The sequence below is a fragment of the Epinephelus lanceolatus genome, chromosome 5 (assembly GCF_041903045.1).
Source record: "Epinephelus lanceolatus isolate andai-2023 chromosome 5, ASM4190304v1, whole genome shotgun sequence".
Taxonomy (NCBI): domain Eukaryota; kingdom Metazoa; phylum Chordata; class Actinopteri; order Perciformes; family Serranidae; genus Epinephelus; species Epinephelus lanceolatus.
The window spans coordinates 26,972,361-26,993,012 of record NC_135738.1 but is presented as its reverse complement, the minus strand read 5'-3'; the positions used below and the strand labels follow the sequence as shown (position 1 = coordinate 26,993,012).

The window sequence follows — 20,652 nt, the reverse complement described above, 5'->3', positions numbered from 1 at the left end:
GCGGTTGGGATGAGAGTCAGCGCCTTCAAATCTGAGGCCATAGTTCTCTGCCATAAACTGGTGGATTACTCCCTCCGGGTTACTGTCTCAAGCGAGGGAGTTCAAGTATCTAATATCTATCAGTTGTTTACGAGTGAGGGTAGAGTGGAGTGTGAGATGGATCAGCATTTTGGTGCAGCTTCTGTAGTGATGCAGGTGATGAAGAGGGAGCTGAGCTGGAAGGCAAAGCTTTACTGGTCTACCTACGTCCCAACCCTCACCTTTGGTCGTGAGATCTGGGTAGTGACCGAAAGAATGAGGTCGCAGATACAAGCAGCCGAAATGATTTTCCTCCGTGGGGTGTCTGGGCTCAGCCTTAGAGACAGGGTAAGGAGCTCGGACATCCGGAGGGAGCTTGGAGTAAAGCCCCTGCTCCTTTGCATAGAGAAGGGTCAGTTGAGGTGGTTCGGGCATCTGATCAGGATGCCTCCTGGGTGCCTTCCGTTATAGGTGTTCCTGGCATGTCTCGCTTGTAGGAGGCCCCAGGACAGACCCAGAACATGCTGGAGGGATTACATATCCCATCTGGCCTGGGAACGCCTTGGGGTCCCCCAGGAGGAGCTGGAAAGAGTTGCTGAGGTGTCTGGGGTGCTTTGCTCGGCCTGCTGCCCCCGCAACCCAGCTTCGGATAAGCCGATGAAAATGGATGAATGGATATTATCTTTACAATCTAATAAGACAAACAAATGTTCTTAAGTGAGAAGCTTGAATCACTGGAATAAAATTGACCTAAACAGTTGATTACCTTTATGTCTGTCTTCTGTCAAATTTCTAACTATACCTGCTATTGTTAAACATGGTATTCACAAGATGTCAGGTTTTTCCTTTACTTAAACAACCCTAATGTGAAAAATAGGGATCAAAGCAATGTGTTGTTGCATGAAAAGCCTTGATATTGTCTCTAAGTTAGGATAGCACCTTTCAGTTTCAGAACCTTTCTTAATGTGATCTGTCTACTTCACTTATGTTTAACACTATAGCCTTAAGTCAAGATATTTACACTCTCAAACAAAATGTTTAAAGGTGTATTATATAACCTGCCAACAGACATAAAAATCTGCTTATTTCAGTGCTTGTGTAATATAAACCAGATTTACATTACAGCTCAGATGATGAACAACTGTTAGGTTACTTTGAGAGGAACAAGTGTTTAGAGTGACTCCTTTTGATCAACTGAGCCAAGAGTTCACCTTTCCCCCAGATCTTCTGGGGCTGCTCTGCTGACATGTGGTAATCTGGATCTGAAGCTCGCTGGGATAGGCTGAAGGAGCAAAACAGATCGATCCCATGAGAAGCTGCTGTATGGGTATTTCTGCATAGACTGAGTGAAAAATTAAGTGTAGTTGGGTACCGTATTCAAGTGTTTTAACAGTGACAATCACAGAGTGGATGATGATCATGAAAAGATTGGATCAAACACACTCTTTTGTTTGTCGTTTCAGTGTTGTTTCCCTGCAGTTCACACTCTAAACATTACACTAGAAACATCCACAGCAGGGGTGTTTTTGCTATGTGCATGCAATCATGTTAATGTTTAACATTGCTGCGTGTCTAGACCCTATAGTTGTTACGTATTAATGTGCTTTTTAATTGCACTCCTAACCTGTTTCTACTGAGGCAGCTGCCCACAATGCACCAATTAATCAAATCAAGCCTGTGATTAAACTTCTAATGTGTCTCGTAAAATTCACCTGAAACGCAGATCCAAGGCACACCCAAAATAAATTGTAGTACATGTACATGCATGGCCTCATTTGAAAGGTAACACTATGAAGTTTTGGCTGTGAACGGTCAGAATCACTGTAAGTGTTTCTGTCAATGAGTTATATACGTTTCAACACACTGAAATAAAAGGTTTGTTTTTTTTATCTTCCCCTGAATATTTTCTTGAAAGAAGATGCTGCAAATGACTATGACTGGTATTAACTGGAAAACACAAATGGGCCTTATCATGAAGCCTCACCTAGTACAAATTTAAAGAAGATAACAATGTCACAGAAAGTAAACATTCTACATGTGTTTTAAGAAGGCAAAACAATGTGCTGAATGTGAGTGAAAAGTAAATCAGCACAGACAGAAATGTTTATTTAGGAGTTTACTGTATATACAAACACTTCTAAAAACACCTAAATTGATTAGAAAGACATTTCCCTCCCTTAAGACAACATAGGAGCCATTTGTTTTCATTTATGTACATTTTCAACAGTCTATGGTGCCTGAAAGGAGTCCCCCCACCCCCACAAAGTTTTAAATATGCTCCAAATGTCTCCCTCAACCCCCTCACCCTGCCATATGTGTGGCGGGCAACCACAAACCACTGTCCAAAATGATCGTTAGCAAATGTAATCATACTCATAAAGAAACAAATGATAATTATTACCCAGTGATGGCAGTGTTGGCAGCCGGAATCGGGCCAGCTGATTTGGCCCGATTCTGGGGCTTCATTCATACTGAGTCTCAGCCAAGTCAGGCAACCGGATGTGGCCTGGCTAACTTCATCCGGTATGCCGAGTTTGAGCCGATGCTAGGCCAGGTCATTTCTGATAAAAGCCCAATGATGGCAGTGTCAGCAGCCGGAATCAGGCCAACTGATTTGGCCTGATTCTGGGGCGTCATTCATCCTGAGTCAGGCAACCGGACCTGGCCCGGCTAATTTCATCCGGCATGCCGAGTTTTGGCCAGTGGTAGGCCAGGTCATTTTGGCTACCTGGGTATTACCACCAGTTCTAGTATCATGGGGTGCTGCACTTCTGCATGTACTTTGTCCAAGAATGTTGCCGTACCCCTGCAGAACACAACACACATGCGTATTCAACTAATGTTAATTAGTTGAATACGCAATAATTTAATTATGTTATATTTGTCAGGTAGCTCACGTGGTGAAGTCTGAGTAAAGTGTCAATCCTTAATGTAGTGCTGCATGTGTCATTTATGCAGAGACAGTAGTAGCTTTCATTTATTGCATGTTTGTATATTATACTGTGAAGCTGTAAGTACTTATGATGAATAATATAATATAGTAGGAAATTAGTTTTCATATTTGGGTTTGCCCCCCTCCCCCCAATTTTGACTCAAATGCTACGGCCTTGAATCAACTTGTCAATGCCTGAGATCCATGGTGTTCATGTTCTTTCACAAGTTTCCCTCTGATTTGAAACTTCACTTTCTCAGGTGGTAAAAAGAAGTTTACACAGGGCATTTGTCAGAAGAAAGAATCTCAGCCTCAGATTATCAGTTAATGTAACAATAGTGACTGTCACTGACAGTAAGTAAGAAATTCCCGAACAATGAGCTGCTGCTGGTTAATGAGATTAAACAGGAGATGAGTTGACAACTTTCATTCCAGTGACCTACTCACAGAGTCATGGAGGTCATTGCTTGATACCATCTCCTCCTAAGTGATAAGTCTGACTGGGAGATGCACTACTTTCATGATTTCTGTTTGTTTATGCTTGAAGAGATTCAAATAGACAACCAAATTACTCTAAATGACATTTAAATCTGCCATGTAAAATAGGCAAAACTAAGAATTGTTTTGTAGTAACCTGCAAACATGGAGGACCAACAGACATCGTCTGGCATGATGGATCTGACTTGAACTGAAGTGTATTGCTGTGACATCTCATTCTGAAACCTCATATCTCTGTGATCTGGCCTGGGGTGAGCAATGTGGTGCATAGACGCTAACAAGGATGACATCATTTTAGATCCACTTTGCCCTAAATACACAAACACAGAGGCACACACACTCAAATCTAAATATCTGCAGCATTTGACAGAAAGTAGTGACAGCTCTGGTGATTCAGATGAAAAGCAGCTGGTGTGTGCCACATTGTCAAGTAATGACAGGCAACTCATACCAAGCCAAGCAATGGGTTTACATTTGTTATGTGGTCAGACATTTAGTTTTACTGAGGGGTATTCCAGGTAGGAGGTTCAACAAACTCTGAGTCTAACCCTGAACTCTGAGTTGATTTACCCTGAGATGGGAAACTCTGAGTATCCGGTTCCAGAACAGCTGATCTGAGTTAGTTCAGTCAACTCTGAGTATGTTCACTCTGAGTTAAACCGACAATAAAAAGCCATCATCAATGGAGCTCCGACTCCACGATTCACCATGGCAACAGGTAAATAAAAGACAGCGCCTCCATTTTAATCCAGTGGAAGTAGAAATATTAATGCATGTGTAGCAGATGGTGCACGTTTATCTTTAAAAGAAGAGCCTGAGTCAGAGCGAGGAAAGTGCAAATAAGTTAACCATAAAGTTAATAAAAAAGTTTTATTCAGTGTTGTCCATTTATTCATCATTTATCAGACTTACATTTCCTTAATGAAGATAAAGTGGTGGAATCTGACTGTGTATCAGGCTGTAGATACATTAGGCTACATTATATTAATTATATACAATAATATATTTGTTCAGATTTAATCTAATGGGGAAAAACACAGGAGACAGCAACTGAAAAATAGGAAGATTTAAAACATATAGGCTAGGCTATAGATCAAAGACATAAAGACATGACTGTAAACTCACAGTCTGACCCAGTAATAATATGTTTGGTGATTTGCACTTGAAAAGACGTTGAGGTTAAAATACAGTAGATTTTAAAATGTTGGACATCTATTTGTATCTTGACTCAGCAGCATTCAGTGACTTTATTTCAGCTACAAATGTAGTAAATTTAAAGACACTGAAATGCTGCACCAATGCTCACTCAGAAATATGAACATATAATCCCCAATATTAGGCTATAGGAATTATGTTCCATCAGTGCGACCAATGACATCAGTGATAGAGATCATTAGTCATTGATACTACGTGTCTAAAGCTTCATACCAATTTTTAAAATTTAAATTAGACCTACACATTATGTGCAATAAACATTTGGGAGCTGCTCTAACAGACTGACAGTCTGATCCTTGTGCACAGTGTTATAAAAATAATAAATATAAAAAGGACAGAGGTTTGATTCTGAGCTGAGGGTGAATTCTCGCTGTGTAATATTTGAATGTAAAGACAAAAACCCGATGTCCAAAGAAATGATTGATGTGCATAAATTCAGTAACTTAAGACAGTCCTGAGTAACAAACTAATATCCAGCAGGATTTAGACTGTGATGGACGTTAAATCTCCGCTAATGAATGCGCTTCGATACAAGCTTTGACACGGACTGAATGAATGAGGAAATGAAACAGCGTGTAAGAGGGAAGAGACAGAGAAAAACTCAGGGTTTATTGAAGAAAACCTGCCAGCGAGCAGGTTAGGTTCACAGACTCAGTTGCCATGGTGATTGACTCAGAGTTTGATTTATCTCTCTTTCTGGAACTGAAAACCCAGAGTTTCCCTCATTTCAGGGTTAACATACTCAGAGTTTTCACTAAACCCGGTTTCTGGAATACCCCTCTGATCTTGTCTCCACATGGCTGGAGAATGTATCTAACAACATCAGCACAACAAAGGATGTTAATACTGTGCCTGCTGATGTCATCATATGACAAGCAAGGGTCACATGACCCGAAGAGGTCATCATATGACGACCCAAGAACCATCTCAAGTCATGTGACACTCTCAAGGTCTTTGTGACTTGAGAAACCCAGCATGGAATTAGGAACAACAGAGTAGGGACTCCTCTTCCAGGACAAACAGACATGCAATAAGTGTCACACTGTATGTAGAGACTCACAGAAGTAGCAGTAGTAGCATAACAATATGAATAAACAGTACACAATACAATGGTTAATATACTATTAGGCAAGCAACATCTGCAGCTCTCAAGAAGATTTAGGGGGAAATTCTTAATTTGGCTTCAGTCCATCTTATCTGGATCTATTCCACTTTATTTCATTATCATATTATTTACTAATTGTCATCTATGTTTTCTCTCATGAGATGTGGAGCTTTGGATTGTGATATGTGAGTGGGATCATTAGCAGCTGAGTGGAGTGGGGTTTCCTCTTTTTTGTTTTATTGTTTCACTTTAGTGCACTTTATTAGTTTATGTTTTTTAATCCATCTCTGGGGAACATATTTAATTGCATATATCAATGTGGGGAGACTAAATATTGGTAAGGTCTTTCACTTTATCAGAATCAGAAGTACTTTATTGATCCCCAAGGGAAAATTATGATTCGTTGCAGTTAAAGAATAAAGAACACAGAATTAGAGAATTGTAAGTAAGAATAGAGTATGAAATAAAGTATGCAAATATAAAGTAATAAAATAACATTAAATAGAAATGAAATCTGCATTATGCTACCATGTTTAACACTAGTGCTTAAGATATAAAAAAAAATATTAAGATAAAACACATAGTGTCACTGTGCTGAGGCTGTAAGTGAAAATTTAAGTACATTATATACATTAGTAGAATAAAACAACAATAGAATTAGAGTAAATATGAGAAATATGTACAGTTATGTACACTGAATGTTGAATTGATATATACATTATATATTGCACAGTTGAATAACTGCACGGAATATTGTGGCAGTTGAATAATTGCACCCAATAGATAAATATGAATTATAAATGCAGTAGGTAAAAAAAACAACAAATGCCAGTCTACTGACTCAGAGTGGTTGAAACTCTGAAGGAGGAGTTGTACAGGTTGATGGTAACTGGCAGGAATGACTTCCTGTGGCGCTCTGTGGTGCATCTTGGGGGAATGAGTCTGTCACTGAATGTGCTCCTGAATATTGCCGCAGTTGAATTATTGCACCCGATGCAATACAATAATGCAATACAATTAAACAGCAGCACAAACCATATTCTCCAAAATGATCATAAAGTCAAATCTACACTTTACTGGAACACTTTCATCAGAAAACTGAACATTATATCTTCCATGAATATGGGATACTGCAGAACTGTTGTATTACACTGCATTAGTTTTAGGTATGTGTACTTGTAACCAGAGGTGTGGACTTGAGTCACCAGACTTATACTCATGCTACTTCAGACTTGGGTCACAAATGTAATGACTTTAGACTTGACAACAAACATGTTTTAACAAATAAATACTCATTTTAAAAAGCATCCATTATATGTGTAAATTTAATATATTATTACTCTGTTGTTTAAGTGGCACTACATTTGGTAAAGAGGGCATTATGACTTGTTTAGGACTTGAAACTCAAAGTTTAGGGCTTGGGACATGACTTGGGACTTGTCATCCTTGACTTGGGACTTGTATCAGGACTTAAGTGTAGGAGTGTCAAACCCATTTTAGTTCAGGGGCCACATACAGCACAATTTGATCTCAAGTGGGCCGGACCACTGAAACCACTGCATGATGACCTATAAATTCTGAAAATGTTCATCCATTTACCAAACAAAGAAGAAAGAAAACTTATGTGCTAAGTCAACCGTATGTCTTAGTTTTTCCACATTCGGTCAGTCTACTACTCACTTTCATTCCATGTAACTTTCTCTCTCTTTTAGTTTTCTACTAAAGTAAAAGCTATTGAAGAAGCAAGTTAAGTCATCCCCTGCCTTACAATCTGAAATTTTGTCAGTGCCTCAGCAGCAGGGTTCCACTAATATTGTTTTAAGACAGAAGTCTGATACAGATTCTTTTGTACTGAAGCTGCTGGTTGACAATAGTTTGCACAATGTTCAACATCTTTAAATATGATCATAGAAGGTACTTGTGGTTATTTCAGAGAGCTGTATTCTAGTCAGCGTGGCAGTATTTTATTTTTATCTACTCACTGTTTAAATTCCTCCTGAAACCTCCCAGCCTTCACATGTGCATCAACATTATGTGTGCCTAGAGGGCCGTATTGGACCTTTTGGCGTATTGGTTCTGGCCCCTGGGCCGTATGTTTGACACCCCTGCTTCAATGCAAAGATTTGAGAATTACTTGTGATTATATAATACATATGATATGTGATATGATACAGTGACCTGCCTGTTATCTTGTGTTCTGTCACTGACTGTACTGGACATGTTATTTCTTCACCAGTAAATGGGTATTAACCACATTAAGCGTGGGATAAGACTAAAATTATTCTGTTTGTATTAATGATTCATATCATTCTTGGACACACTGCATGTGAAGAAACAACTTTGGCCTCAAGTGTTTCTTTCAGCCTTCCACTTCACAGCCTTCCAATTTCATCATAGATATACGCAAGATAGAAATGCACGCACCTTATCTTTAAGCACTACTGGCGCAAACTCATATAAAACAAGTCAGACATACATCTCATATTTAAATGGCGACTATAGTTTTTGCAGGAATGATCCCAGCACTTTTATTTACTGTCATAAATATAGACTAACAGTGTGATTGTGTTTCTGTGTAGTGTACTTCTATACCTGAGCCCCTCCTCTCCTCGCTCTGGTCGCTGGAGGTTGATGTCACTGGCAGAGTCTCTTCAGGACAGGACACAACTAGGTAATGCTGGCCAGGGAAACACTCAAGATCCATTGAGAGGAGGAAAAGTGGGCGATGTTGCAGCTAGGATCTTGTTTATGGACACCGTGGGAAGGCTGTAGATACAGTCCAGAGGGCTTATAGGTAATTTCAAGCTGAAAGGTTGAGGTAGTCTCATCGCCGCAGTATTTTTAGATCACTTCTGAAAGGAATACAAAAATGTCGTCTCCAAGTCCGGGCAAGAGGCGAATGGATACCGACGTGGTGAAACTGTATCCTTTTCTCAACATAAACAACGTAAATAGCCTAAACAGATTGGCTTGTTTTATACTCATTGTCAGCTCTTAAATGTTGATTAATTGTAGCATTTGTTCCCGATGACCGATGTGAAGATGTGTATTATGTTGCTGCTAGCTATGTGATATTAATAGATTCTGTAAAAAAAAAAGTGTAACGCTAAACACTGACGTTAATGGGTAGCTGTGTGTCTAACGTTAAATTCAACGGTTGGACATACGTTAGCTAACTAGCTCACTGTAGCAGGAAGCTAACACACAGTTAACGTTATTTGTTTGAACTCAGTCGCCTGTTAGCCAGCGTTAGCTTGCTAATACATTAGCAATGCAGCTCTTGTTTGTACCAATCCAGAATTAGCAGCGGAATCTGTCGCAATATAACGTTGGATGGAAACTCTGCGTTAGCTTTGAACGCTGTTAGCATTAGCTCGGAGGCGATAAGTTAGCCTGTTAGCCAAAAATATGTGGTCCATCCGGACTGACAACACAATATGAAGGATTAGCGAAGAGCATTTTACGTTTTAGACGCGCTTCTTTGAAAGGACATGATTATTTTTTTATTATTTAGCAACGTTAGCGTCAAGGTAGCTAGCTGTGTAGCATGCTAGCACCAAGAGAGAACAAATAAGGTCGATGCAGCCTAACAGAGACGATCTTTGATAAAATGACAAAGTCAGCGGCTAAATAACGTTACATTATTTAACGTTAGAAAAAAACGGAAACCAGATTTTAAAATTTCGTGCGTTTTAAATTGTTGCCCAAATATAAACACACATTGCAAATTGCAGGTAAACAAAACATAAATTATATTTATAGTGAATAAGCACGGTTGACGTGTTTACCACAAATTATATAATAAAAAATAAAGCCAAATGATGATTTTATCTATTTAAACGATGCTAAATTAAAGGGGTGAGCGAATAATATATTATCATTTTAATTACATTTTCCCTCAACACTCTTTAAGGTGTCACGTCACATGATGTTATGTTACAGTGTGTTTACATCAGCCTGCTGTGGTCTTATTAAAATAAGTAATCGTCGAGTATTTGTGTATTATCTCTAATTATTTGCAGTTATCAGCCGAAGTTTGCATGAAAGGATTTCTGACAGCGTGAGCTGAATTGTTTTGTTTTTGTCCTGCAGCGAGATGCTGCCCTCTGATTGGTCAGCCTGTTACCATCCGGAATATGGTAGAGGGCGGGGCTTAATACACAGCTGATCGAGGAACAACAAGCGTGCTGTGAGGGGCACATGCAGCGTGATGGGGGCTGGGAGCATGCAGTGTGTATATGGCAGGGACTCGGCTGTATAGGGGACTGAGGCTGAGTGGGTTAACAAGTTGTTACCAGGACCAGGGCTTTTTAAACAGACAGACAACTCGTGCTGAAACAAGTAGTATATTCATTTTTTAGTGGAGCAATAGAATATTCATTTACAGTTCATCACAATTAGGATAACTGTTTGAGTCATTTATCAAGTGAAAATGTTAAACATTTATTGAATCCAGTTTCTGAAATGTAAAGATTTCCTGTCTCTCTCTGTTTTTATTTTATTTTATTTGGTAAACTAAATATATTTGGGTTTTGGGTTCTATGTACAGTCAAAATAAGCCATTTTAAGAGGTCACCTTGGCCTGTAGTAAATCATGAACAGGATTTTACACCATTTTCGATCAATTAGAAAAGTTACTAAAATTTGAATTAGAAAATAAAAATAATCATTGCAACAGATGGCATAGATATTGAGTGTAGCTTTAGTCCTTTTTAATTAAGTATGTTAAATGGAATAATTTATAATTATATAATTGGTATGTCAAGTAGTCATGCCGTGTTAATTTTGAATTAATGAAGAAAACTTTGTTTTGCATGCCTCCACAGAAAATGGCAAACATAATGATTAATTGATTGACTGGGAGCCACATTTATCAACAGCAAAACTAAATTAAAAAACCTGTTTACAAACTCTCAAACAACTTGTGCAGTACAACCCAAGTCTCATTTACCCAGTTGTATGCTCAGTACTTCCTAATCACATGCATTTTTGCTAAAATCTTACTCTTCAAATACTATTACTACAATACTACTATACTATTCACTAACTGAACTGAAACTTATCCATGCTATCTCTCTCAGAGCCAAACTCCTATGTTTTGGGTTTTGTTTTTTTTTTTTTTTTAGCAAAAATACATGTGTTTGGGAAGTACTGAGCATATGACTGGATAAATGAGACTTGGATTATACTGCACAAATTGTGTGAAAGTTTGTAAACAGATGTTTTGACATAGTTTTCTTTGTTAAATGTGGTCCCTTATCAGTTAATGAATCAATAAGCTTTCTGTTTTCTGTGGAGGCATGTGAGAAAAGCAAAGTTTTCTTCACAAATTCAAGGTAACACGGCATGACTAATTGATACACAAATGGTCATTTTGTGGGTGAAGTATTAAGTTTACAGTTTTTAAAAACCTTTGACCTCAGGTGCCATTGATGAATAAAGACTAGTCAAATGTGCAGAGTATTTGGGTTTAAGGTAATTTTTTAAAGTTGTTAAAAAGTTTGAGTTTTAAATAAAAATATTAGACGTATAAGCAGTCAGTTTAATAATAAAACATGTACATATTTTATTTAATCTTTATATCAACAAGTCTTTGAGCCTATGATTAATTCATTATAATGCTGATGTTTGTCAGCCTGCACTTGAGACTGTCAGTAAGACCTACATTAAACATGTGGTTCTCTCAGGAGCTCCATGTAACATGCTCAAGTACAGACAGACTTAATGATGCTGGGGTAAACTGGTATTCTTAAAATCATTTATGTACTTTGGAGAATATAAAGGCAGTGCTTCATGGTGATTAATAACATAGTACATTTTTACCGTAGGCATGATCGTGGACACTGTCGTCTGTGAAAAGATGCACAGAAAGCTTATTGTTTTTGTGACAGTTATTATTGTTTTGTTTTATTGATGCCATCATAAAGTATGGATGAGAGATCTAAGAATAGATAGTGGGAATCAGTGAGGAAAACATGTTAGGATCCATCAGTTCTTGCTGGTGTGGATCTTGTTTTAGCAATTTCCAAACCACTGTTCAATGGGAGATGTCATACATAGTTTCATGTAGTGGCTTTAAATCAAATATGTCAAATTGAACCACTGTGACAGAGGACAGACTATTTTACTGTCCACACAAGAGACACAAATATCAGTGTACATCCAAGACGCACATTGGGCTGGACCAAATGTTTTGTTGTATGGTCTTATGCAGATGTTGTCTTTTTAAAGTGTAGGTAAAATGAACAAATGGTGTTAGAGCTGATGAACTCAATGTCATAAGAACTAAACTTACAAGTTAAGGAAAAAAACATACGACGTTGCTTTGTACTGTGAGCTTTTCTTCAAACTAAAGGTTTTCTCTTGGGTAGTTACATTACTCTTGAGTGAACATATGCTTGGGTTTCTATGGAAAACCCTTGGGGAAAGGCATAAGAGAGAGATGCACATTTTTACAAGTCCACATCTATAGCAGATTTTATTTTAGGACCCGCTGCCTCAGATCACATTTAGAGCTATTCTATCTTCTTGCTCAGTGGTTTGCAAACCTTTTCCTTCTGAGTGACTGAGCTTTTTAAACCTTTTTTTCTCTGGTCTACAGTTATTTTGCCTGCTGGCAAGCTACCCAGAGTTATTATTGTGCTCCAGCAGTTTGGCCAAATTAGCATCCTTGCGTTACCTTGGTTAGATCGTTAGGGTAGAGATGACAGAAGGATTTATGACAGGATGATGAACAGTTATGTCGTGTGGTTTTTGCACATTTTTTTCTGAATCTGTCATTGTGTCAGACTCACACAGACTGGATACGCCCGACCTTTGTGTGGCTGTCAGGCAGTTGACTTGGTATCATGTCTCTCTCTGTCACCACAAGCTGTGATTATGACACATCCTTCCCACCCAAGTCACCTCCCATCTTCTCCGGCTTCAGATACCTGCAGAACAGATGAGTCGTCCTCACAGCGCAGCTGAGTGACGGCAGCACAGTTATGCTTAATGAACTGAGCCTTTTGTGGGTGTATTTATTACAGAGAATACAAGTTTGAGTTGGACAGTTGAAGCTCTGTCTCCTCCTGTATATTAAGAAGAGTGAAAGTGATATCAATTGTAGTCTGGTTGTAAGAGTGAAAGCTATCGACATGTTCAATGAGTTACTTTGTGCTGAGTGTGAGGATGTTTTGCCGTACAGGGGACCTGTTGTCCACTGGTCGGCTTTGTCTGACACTGAATTATTGATCTCACAGCCGTGGCTCATGTTATTGATCCAATGTTTGACCTCCGCCCAGACAAGTTCACAGCCTGTTTTTGTTGAACATGTGTTTGAATGTCCTGCCTCTTCTGCTGCCTGTGTTTTGGGTGTGCCTTTTCCTTAACCAGACGTCAGCATTGAGAGCAAGCATGAGGTCACCATCCTCAGTGGACTGAATGAGTTTGTGGTCAAGTTCCACGGACCGCCTGGAAGTGAGTTTGAATATGCAGATTTTCCCATTGATTTACACTCTTACTGACCAGCATTTCACCAGTGTACTGTACAATATATCAGCATCCAGTCAGTGTTCTTTGTGAGTTAAAACATTCATTTTAATGTTCTGGATAAAACCGTTTTGTGTGACACTGTTTTAGTTTGGGAATACGTTTCAATTGATCTATATTTTCCTCCCAGCGGCATACGAAGGAGGTGTGTGGAAGGTCCGAGTGGACCTACCGGATAAATACCCCTTCAAATCACCATCAATAGGTATGAAATATTTCTGCAAGTGTTGTGGCAAAGTCTCGAAATCTCCATAATAAATCTAACTCGACAATCTATAAAACCTGCCTCTTCTTTTGTCACAGGATTCATGAATAAAATCTTTCATCCCAACATTGATGAAGCGTAAGTTTTCAGTGTTTAGATATCACTCTGCAGTGACTATCTCCATGAAGTATTGCTTTATATACTAATTTAATTAGTTAACATGACAAAGAGTGATTTAATTTTAATGACAACAACCTGGGTGTTGCATGCAAATAAGTTTATAATTATAAATGTTATTGCCTGAAGCCTATCTTCATGTTTGGCATATAAGAAATGATTCATACAGTGGAGGAAAAGCTGATGTTTTTTCCCTGTTCATGTCACACCGCACTCCTCCTGTTTTGCTTTGACAACCTCTGCAGGGCTGTTATATTGTACTCACAGTGCTGTTTCTTTTTCAGGTCAGGAACCGTGTGTTTAGATGTTATTAACCAGACATGGACAGCTCTCTACGGTAGGTCACAGCCACAGCTCTCACTGTGACGGCTTTGTTGAACTGATCAACCGTGATAGCCAATAAAAAAAAACCCCCACACAAAGTGAGCAGCCTCTACAGCAGTTTCAGGCAGAGCATCTCGGTTTAATCAGCTTACACTTTAGTGATAACTGCTGCTTGTATTGAGGTCACGCACTGATAGATAAGAAGGTCCTGAGGCTGAGAGGACTCTGAAGAGAACGTGGTGGACACACTCACCTGGAGGGGACTTTTCTCACTTTGTATCTGTTTGTTCAAGTGAAAGTGAATGTGTTGGTGAACCTAACACTCTTCCAAACCTCTGTCGAACAGTGTCCAGATTCAGTCTTTGGGCCTTTCAGTTATAGCTCATTTGATCAAGCTGTGAAGCTTAAAACGCACTGGCGCTGCTGTGGTGCAGCGTGTCATGTAAAGTGCGTCAAGTGCTGCCCCTAGCTTTGCACTGCAACTCGTTAACAGACAGCCACACAAAGTTAACACTACTTTTACTGAAAGATCTGTACCTCTTCCACCTCTGCATTAGCTTAAAATCCTGTGCGGAGAGCCCCTAATTAAACTTGATTTCTCACCTGAAGAGCTGAACTCCAGAGCTATGACTCGCCAGGCAATATCTTCTTGACCATGGTCTTTATAATGATGGGATCGTGGGTCATTTAGCTCGGGATATTTCTTGACCTCAACAATGAGTCTCTTGTCATCTAGTCTTTGTCACACACGAGACAGCAACAGCTACAGTTTACTTTATGCATCCATGGTGAGGAGAGGAGTCAAGCTGCCACAGGAGCAGAGAAGAAGAGCTGCTGTGTGAGCTGGTATGTACAAGTAGAGTGGGGGAGAAATGCGTTTAATTCTGGGGGCGGCGAGGCTGGAAATAGGACAGTTGCGTAAAGTGCTGTGCGTCTAGCTGCCGCCAGTGTGGGATTGTACATTGACAATAATAGGGGCGCCATTGGTGTGTTTTGGCCTATCATATGATAGTTATTGCAACAGTGTCAATGTTTCAAAAAGTGTAATGGGAAAGGATGCACTGTTTTAAAATTTAAAACCATCTGTGTTTTTTCTCTCAGGTAGACATTTGTTGTGTATGTGAAAACACCCTGATAGGTACTTGCGTATTTTGTGGGGGTGGTGTGTCACCGTAGTAACGAGCAGTAAGCAGAGATAATAATCTTTAGCTGTGATGACTAACAGACTGAGCAGCTGACAAATATAACAATGCAGTCAGTAATCTCATCTAAATCTTAATTGAAATAGCGTTACGATTTTGTAATGATGTTGTTAAAACATCCTAATATTCAATATAGTTGGTTTCAACATGATATTTGATTGATGTTTATCCCTGGAGAAAATCCGGTACTTGTTTAATTCTAACACATAATGGTCCTCCTCAGCTGCAGAAGAGACAAGACACAACAACATTCTCTGTATTTGCATAAATGTTACCTAAAGGGTATTTTTATGCTTCAGCTTTACTTTCTTATATTTTTAATGTGTAACTAAAGCCATTGTGTGTTGCATTCTGAGAACTGCCAAAGCACTGGTGACCTACACTCATCAGTGTGCTTGAACGCATCCTGTGTAGGCACAGACAGCACACTGAAGCTGCTGCTGTTAATGTGCTGCTCATGCTACAGCTCCTGTCTAGACACAGTGTTAGATATTGATCTGTTTGTCGTTTTAGCTACAGTACATAGTATATGTACATTCACAGCAAGGTTGAAGTTACTATAAATTCGAATAAAATTCTTTACTCACGCTTTCAGTGCTGAGACTGATCATGCCTGACCAGAAAACAATACAACTGTGCAGCTATACAGCTGTTTGCATTGGAAATTTCAATACAACAGAGACCTCTAGTGGATCATGATGAAATGACTCAGTGTTGGAGTAATGACAGCTCATCCAGCCTACTGATGTTTCTCAGCAGCTGTGTTGTTCTCTGTGTAGGAAATACTCATTGTTTTGTAAGATTAAATAATCTGATATTTTTTGATTTATGTTGTTGAGTTTTGGTTCAAACTGTTTGGACGCACCAGGTGAGTTTACATATATGTGTAGGCAGGTATAGGCCAGGCAGGCACTGGGAGGAGCTTGTGGTTTTTCTACCAGTGCAGGAGAGGCTGCAGACACCATTGTTCTTTGTTTGTTTTCGTTGAAATAGTAAAATAAACCGTATGCAGCGTCTTGCTGTCCTGGACAATGAACGTATTTTCCCTGTGTAAGATGCCTTCTTTTAGTTCCCCCATGGCTGTTTGATTTTGAGCCATTACACTCTGTTCTGACTGATCTTTCTCTCCATGTCCACCAGACCTGACCAACATCTTTGAGTCGTTCCTCCCTCAGCTGCTCGCCTACCCCAACCCCATCGACCCTCTGAACGGGGACGCAGCCGCCATGTACCTGCACCGGCCGGAGGATTATAAACACAAGATCAAAGGTAGCACAGCGGTGACTCACACCGAAAATCTGAAGTGGTGGATGAAAGGTTCAGATACAAAAAATATGTTTATGGTTGGCATAGAGTACTCTGGTTTTTCTTCTCGATCTTGCTCAGTCCCAGAATGCAACTGTGATTTTGCAAGGAGCAACTGTAGCTACTTAAGCTAAAAGGATTCAACACACATTGTTGAAGCCTAAATATCATCATAAGCCATGTCAGACATGTTTGCAACCTGCAATTAAAATACAGTCTGTAATTCAGTTGTTCAGTTGTTTATATTATATCAGAGACATGCAGAGGGTATGTGTGCATGTGAATATTAATGTAAACAGATTATGTTTTAAAAACACTAGGACTTTTACTTGTTTGTAATGAGTAGATAATTTAATGAGGACCAGACTTGGTGAAAACATCAGCTGACAAAATGGTCTCAACTCAAGGTTCACACACTCGCAGCTCAAAATCCAGATGTTTCCAGAAAATCTGCCAAAGAAAATGTGTACCCATTCACAACTGATATGTAAATATTATGTATGTAGGAGTTGGTTCATTGAGATAAACTATTTTTGTTGCTGGTTCTTCACACGGATGCCATTTATTATTCTAGAGGAGGAGGGCGCAACAAGATGATGTAATAAAAAGAGCGCCAGTCAAACCTCACTGTGGAAAGCGATGTGGAAATTGTGAAGTAAAATATGGCCTTAATGTTTCACATATTCATTTGAGGAAAGTTACAGTCTCCTTATCACTCCATGATGATCTGATGTTTTCATATGCCGCCATCAAATGTGTCATGTATGCATTTTATTTTTTATGGATACACCAACTTTTTCACCTCAGCCAAGGATAAAATGTATTTCTGGTGTTTTGTATATTTATTTTGCACAAATTTGAAATGTGCATAAAAACAGGTTATGAAAACACATTTTTTAATCACACTTCTTTTGGCAGATTAAATGTGCTCATTTGACCTGGAAATGGAAATGGCCAAACTTTCCATTAGTATCTGCACTACTTCTCATTCTTGTTGAATTAAAAGTTAAAGGTCCAGTATATGGGATTTAGTGAAATCTAGCAGTGAGGTTGCAGAACTGAAAAATCATAGGAGACCTATGGTAGCCAAATCTGCCAATAGATGCCTCTAAATCCTACACACTGGACCTTTAAGCTTAATAGATTAATTTCTGAAATATAAATCATGACAACTCAGTCTGCGGATGAAGAGTGTGTGATTTGAAAGCGGCCAAACATGTGAGTAAGTGGACCTTGAGTTGAAATCATTTTGTCTACTGGTAAAACTGTGACCGCAGTTTATCCGTAGCACAGTCACGGCACCTTTCTCGCCCATGACCTCCTTGTTTGTCTTTTTCAGAGTACATCCAGAAGTACGCCACAGAGGAGGCTCTAAAGGAGCAGGAGGAGGGAGGGGGCGACTCCTCTTCCGAGAGCTCCATGTCAGACTTTTCGGAGGACGAGGCTCAAGACATGGAGTTGTAGTGAACGGGGAGATCCCGTCCCCTTCGCCTCACAACAGACTGTCATTTCCTAAAGAGCAGAAACTCAGTACTATATTCATATTTAAACAAGACAATTTTTTACAGCAACACAAGGATTTTTATTGCTACACGAGGATTTGCAGTATGATATTGCAGAATATTAACCCTTACTTAGGAATTCATGACCACCTGCCCCGTCGCCCTCCTCTTCACCCCCAAGAGCCTTTTAAAATCAGAAAGGAGATCATCAGTCATTTCCACAATTTTCGGTGGCGTCGATCGAGGCTTTCACACTGCTTGAAGTCCAGACTGAGCATTGAGGCCGACGCAGGAGGAAGGAGGGCTCAAGTTTTTTTTTCTTGTCTTTATTGGACACTTTACTCAACATCAGACATCTGACAGAGAACTGCAGCACGACAATCCACGATTCCTGAGCGGTCCCAACTTTAAAAGAGCGTGGATTCCCCTTTTTGTTTAACGTCACCTTTATTTTTTTTTTGACACTGCTGCCCCGAGGAGTCGCCATTACAATCATCACTTCAGAGGAGCTGAAGGCCTCAGTGCAGTCATGTGTTCATCGTGTACAGACTGGCGTGGCTGCAGACGGCCTCTCTGACTGGACAAACCTGCTGACACGTCACACACACACACACACACACACACACACACACACACACACACACACACACACACACACACACACACTGTCAAACTACCAATGCATCAACCATGACAACGCCACAGCATGTGTATGTGTGTCTTTAGGTGTGTGTGTGTGTGTGTATGTGTGTGTGTGCGCGCGTGCGCGTGTGTGTGCATGCATGAATGTAATCCAGGGAGAATCATGGCGTGTTACAAACCTGTGTTGAACTGACCCCTGAGCAGAAACCATCAGAGAAGTCTCACAGTCCTGATGCTTCTCCTCTTCAACACCCATCTCCTCCTCTTCCTCCTCTCCGTTTTAGGAAAGTGTTTGTCATTCTCTGAGTATCTTTGTATATTGTGGCATGACACAGACGTAAAGTTGTGTAGGGCTTTGTGGAGCTGTAGAAATGGGGAGGACGCCTGTGCGCCGGGCAGGTTCGGTGGAGATTATCCAGGTCCTTGTTGAATTATTGAACTTATTAACTTTGCCTATTGCTTGTGTTGAACTATAATAGGTGTTTGACTTGCGTAGGGATAGTTAGTTTTTTTTGGGTTTTTTTGTTGTTTTTTTGCGGGTGGTGAATCCTATCATAACGTATTGTTTGATACTTATATAATACACTAGTTTTAAGACTAACTGTCCTGTAAAGATGAGGAGAATTAATACATCTCTGTCTGTGGGATGACTCTTTGTTGAATCAAATCCTTCACAGACATGTTGCACCCCTGCTCCACCTGCACCCCCTTCTTATGCAAATGTGTCCATCAAAGATGATTTACGTCGTCAGACAGAAGTGCTCTTTGTTTCAGCCATTCAACACGGTCGCATTTACTTTGTCACGCTGTTGAAGGCCTGTTGCTTTCAAAAATAGTGGGACCAAATCTAAGGGATCTACGAGCTTAGTTTCAGAACAAAAATCCTCCTCAGACTGGATTTGGGGATAAAGAGTTTTCACCGAGGTGAGAAGATAAATGTTCCTCGAAGTGTCAAACACTAGAGTGGACGTCTCAGTTTAGACCAAATTTAAATTCAGACACAAGAGTTTAAAGCTTCAGTCCTGATTTACCCCTGGAGAGAAGTTCAAGTTGTGTTAGCGCCTGTGCAGAGGAGGTGTTCACCAGAGCAGTGACAGTTTACTGTTAAATTTCATGATGGTATACTGGTATGTGTTTCAGCGCAGGCTTGAATCTTGATGCATGTTTGTAACGTGCACTCATTGCAGATCAGGTTGTGTGCAGCATTATTTCTGGAAGGAAACAAAAATGTAAATCTTAGTTTATCACCATTAAAATGGGCTGTTTCTTCTTCTTTGGAGAGAAATTGATTATAATCAAACATTTAATTGGTAGCCTACTCCCTTTATACGTTTTTAAAAGTGATATCAGGATCTCTTTGAAAAGGCTTAACCTTCGTTTGAGAATAAACACAAGTTGGTAAAACTAGCATGTCGCAGTTTTTTTGGACGAGATGAAAAAATGTATTTGTTAAGCAGCCTTGTTAAAACGGCTCTAATTAGCCTCGGTAACCAAATATATGTTGTTGTAGGTCCAAGGACTACCTGATGTCACAGTCATTTGTCATTTGCAATGAAAAACAAACCACTGTCCAGGCTGGATCATCTGGATTCATCAGTGTATTCTGTATTTTTTATTAATGAGACACATATATTTGATGCCTATAATTTTTTTGTTTGAATGTTTTTATTTTTGTCTTTTAAGCCCTGTTGTCCAGGATACAAGTCAAGATATCCCTGATTTTTAAAAAAGCAAAAAATGAATAAATGTGCTTCCCTTGTAACTTGAAGAAAGAAATAAACAAAACAAAAAATATATGAACTGTGTGTTGCTACTGTGTCGGACATTGTGTCAGATCTTTCAGGTACTGAGGTATGAAACCAATTTTGACAATTAATTCTTCAGATTTCTTTTTCAGTTAAAATCGCCTGAAATCGGAGCTAACTGGCTTGATTTCTTTTAAAAACATGGGAAGAAAGCAATGAGACACTAAAGAAGAAATGACCCGAAAAATTAGC

The 20,652-nt window shown here is 39.5% G+C and overlaps 1 protein-coding gene across 1 annotated transcript; it reads left to right on the top strand.

Moving 5' to 3' along the window:
- Positions 1–8,390: 8,390 nt before the first annotated feature.
- Positions 8,391–20,449, top strand: LOC117262480 (ubiquitin-conjugating enzyme E2 H-like). The gene is made up of 7 exons (XM_033635469.2): positions 8,391–8,690; positions 13,150–13,226; positions 13,429–13,503; positions 13,602–13,641; positions 13,965–14,017; positions 16,347–16,475; positions 17,851–20,449. The coding sequence occupies exons 1-7, from the start codon at positions 8,638–8,640 to the stop codon at positions 17,973–17,975; spliced, it is 552 nt and encodes a 183-aa protein (XP_033491360.1). The 5' UTR covers positions 8,391–8,637; the 3' UTR covers positions 17,976–20,449.
- The last annotated feature ends 203 nt before the right edge of the window (positions 20,450–20,652 follow it).

What these genes read in the sequence shown, in the direction of transcription:
- LOC117262480 (XM_033635469.2), top strand. Translation starts at nt 8,638, where the DNA reads ATGTCGTCTCCAAGTCCGGGCAAGAGGCGAATGGATACCGACGTGGTG. An exon ending in GTTCCACGGACCGCCTGGAA is followed by an intron (nt 13,227 to 13,428) that starts GTGAGTTTGAAT and finishes TTTTCCTCCCAG; the next exon opens with CGGCATACGAAGGAGGTGTG. An exon ending in TTATAAACACAAGATCAAAG is followed by an intron (nt 16,476 to 17,850) that starts GTAGCACAGCGG and finishes TGTCTTTTTCAG; the next exon opens with AGTACATCCAGAAGTACGCC.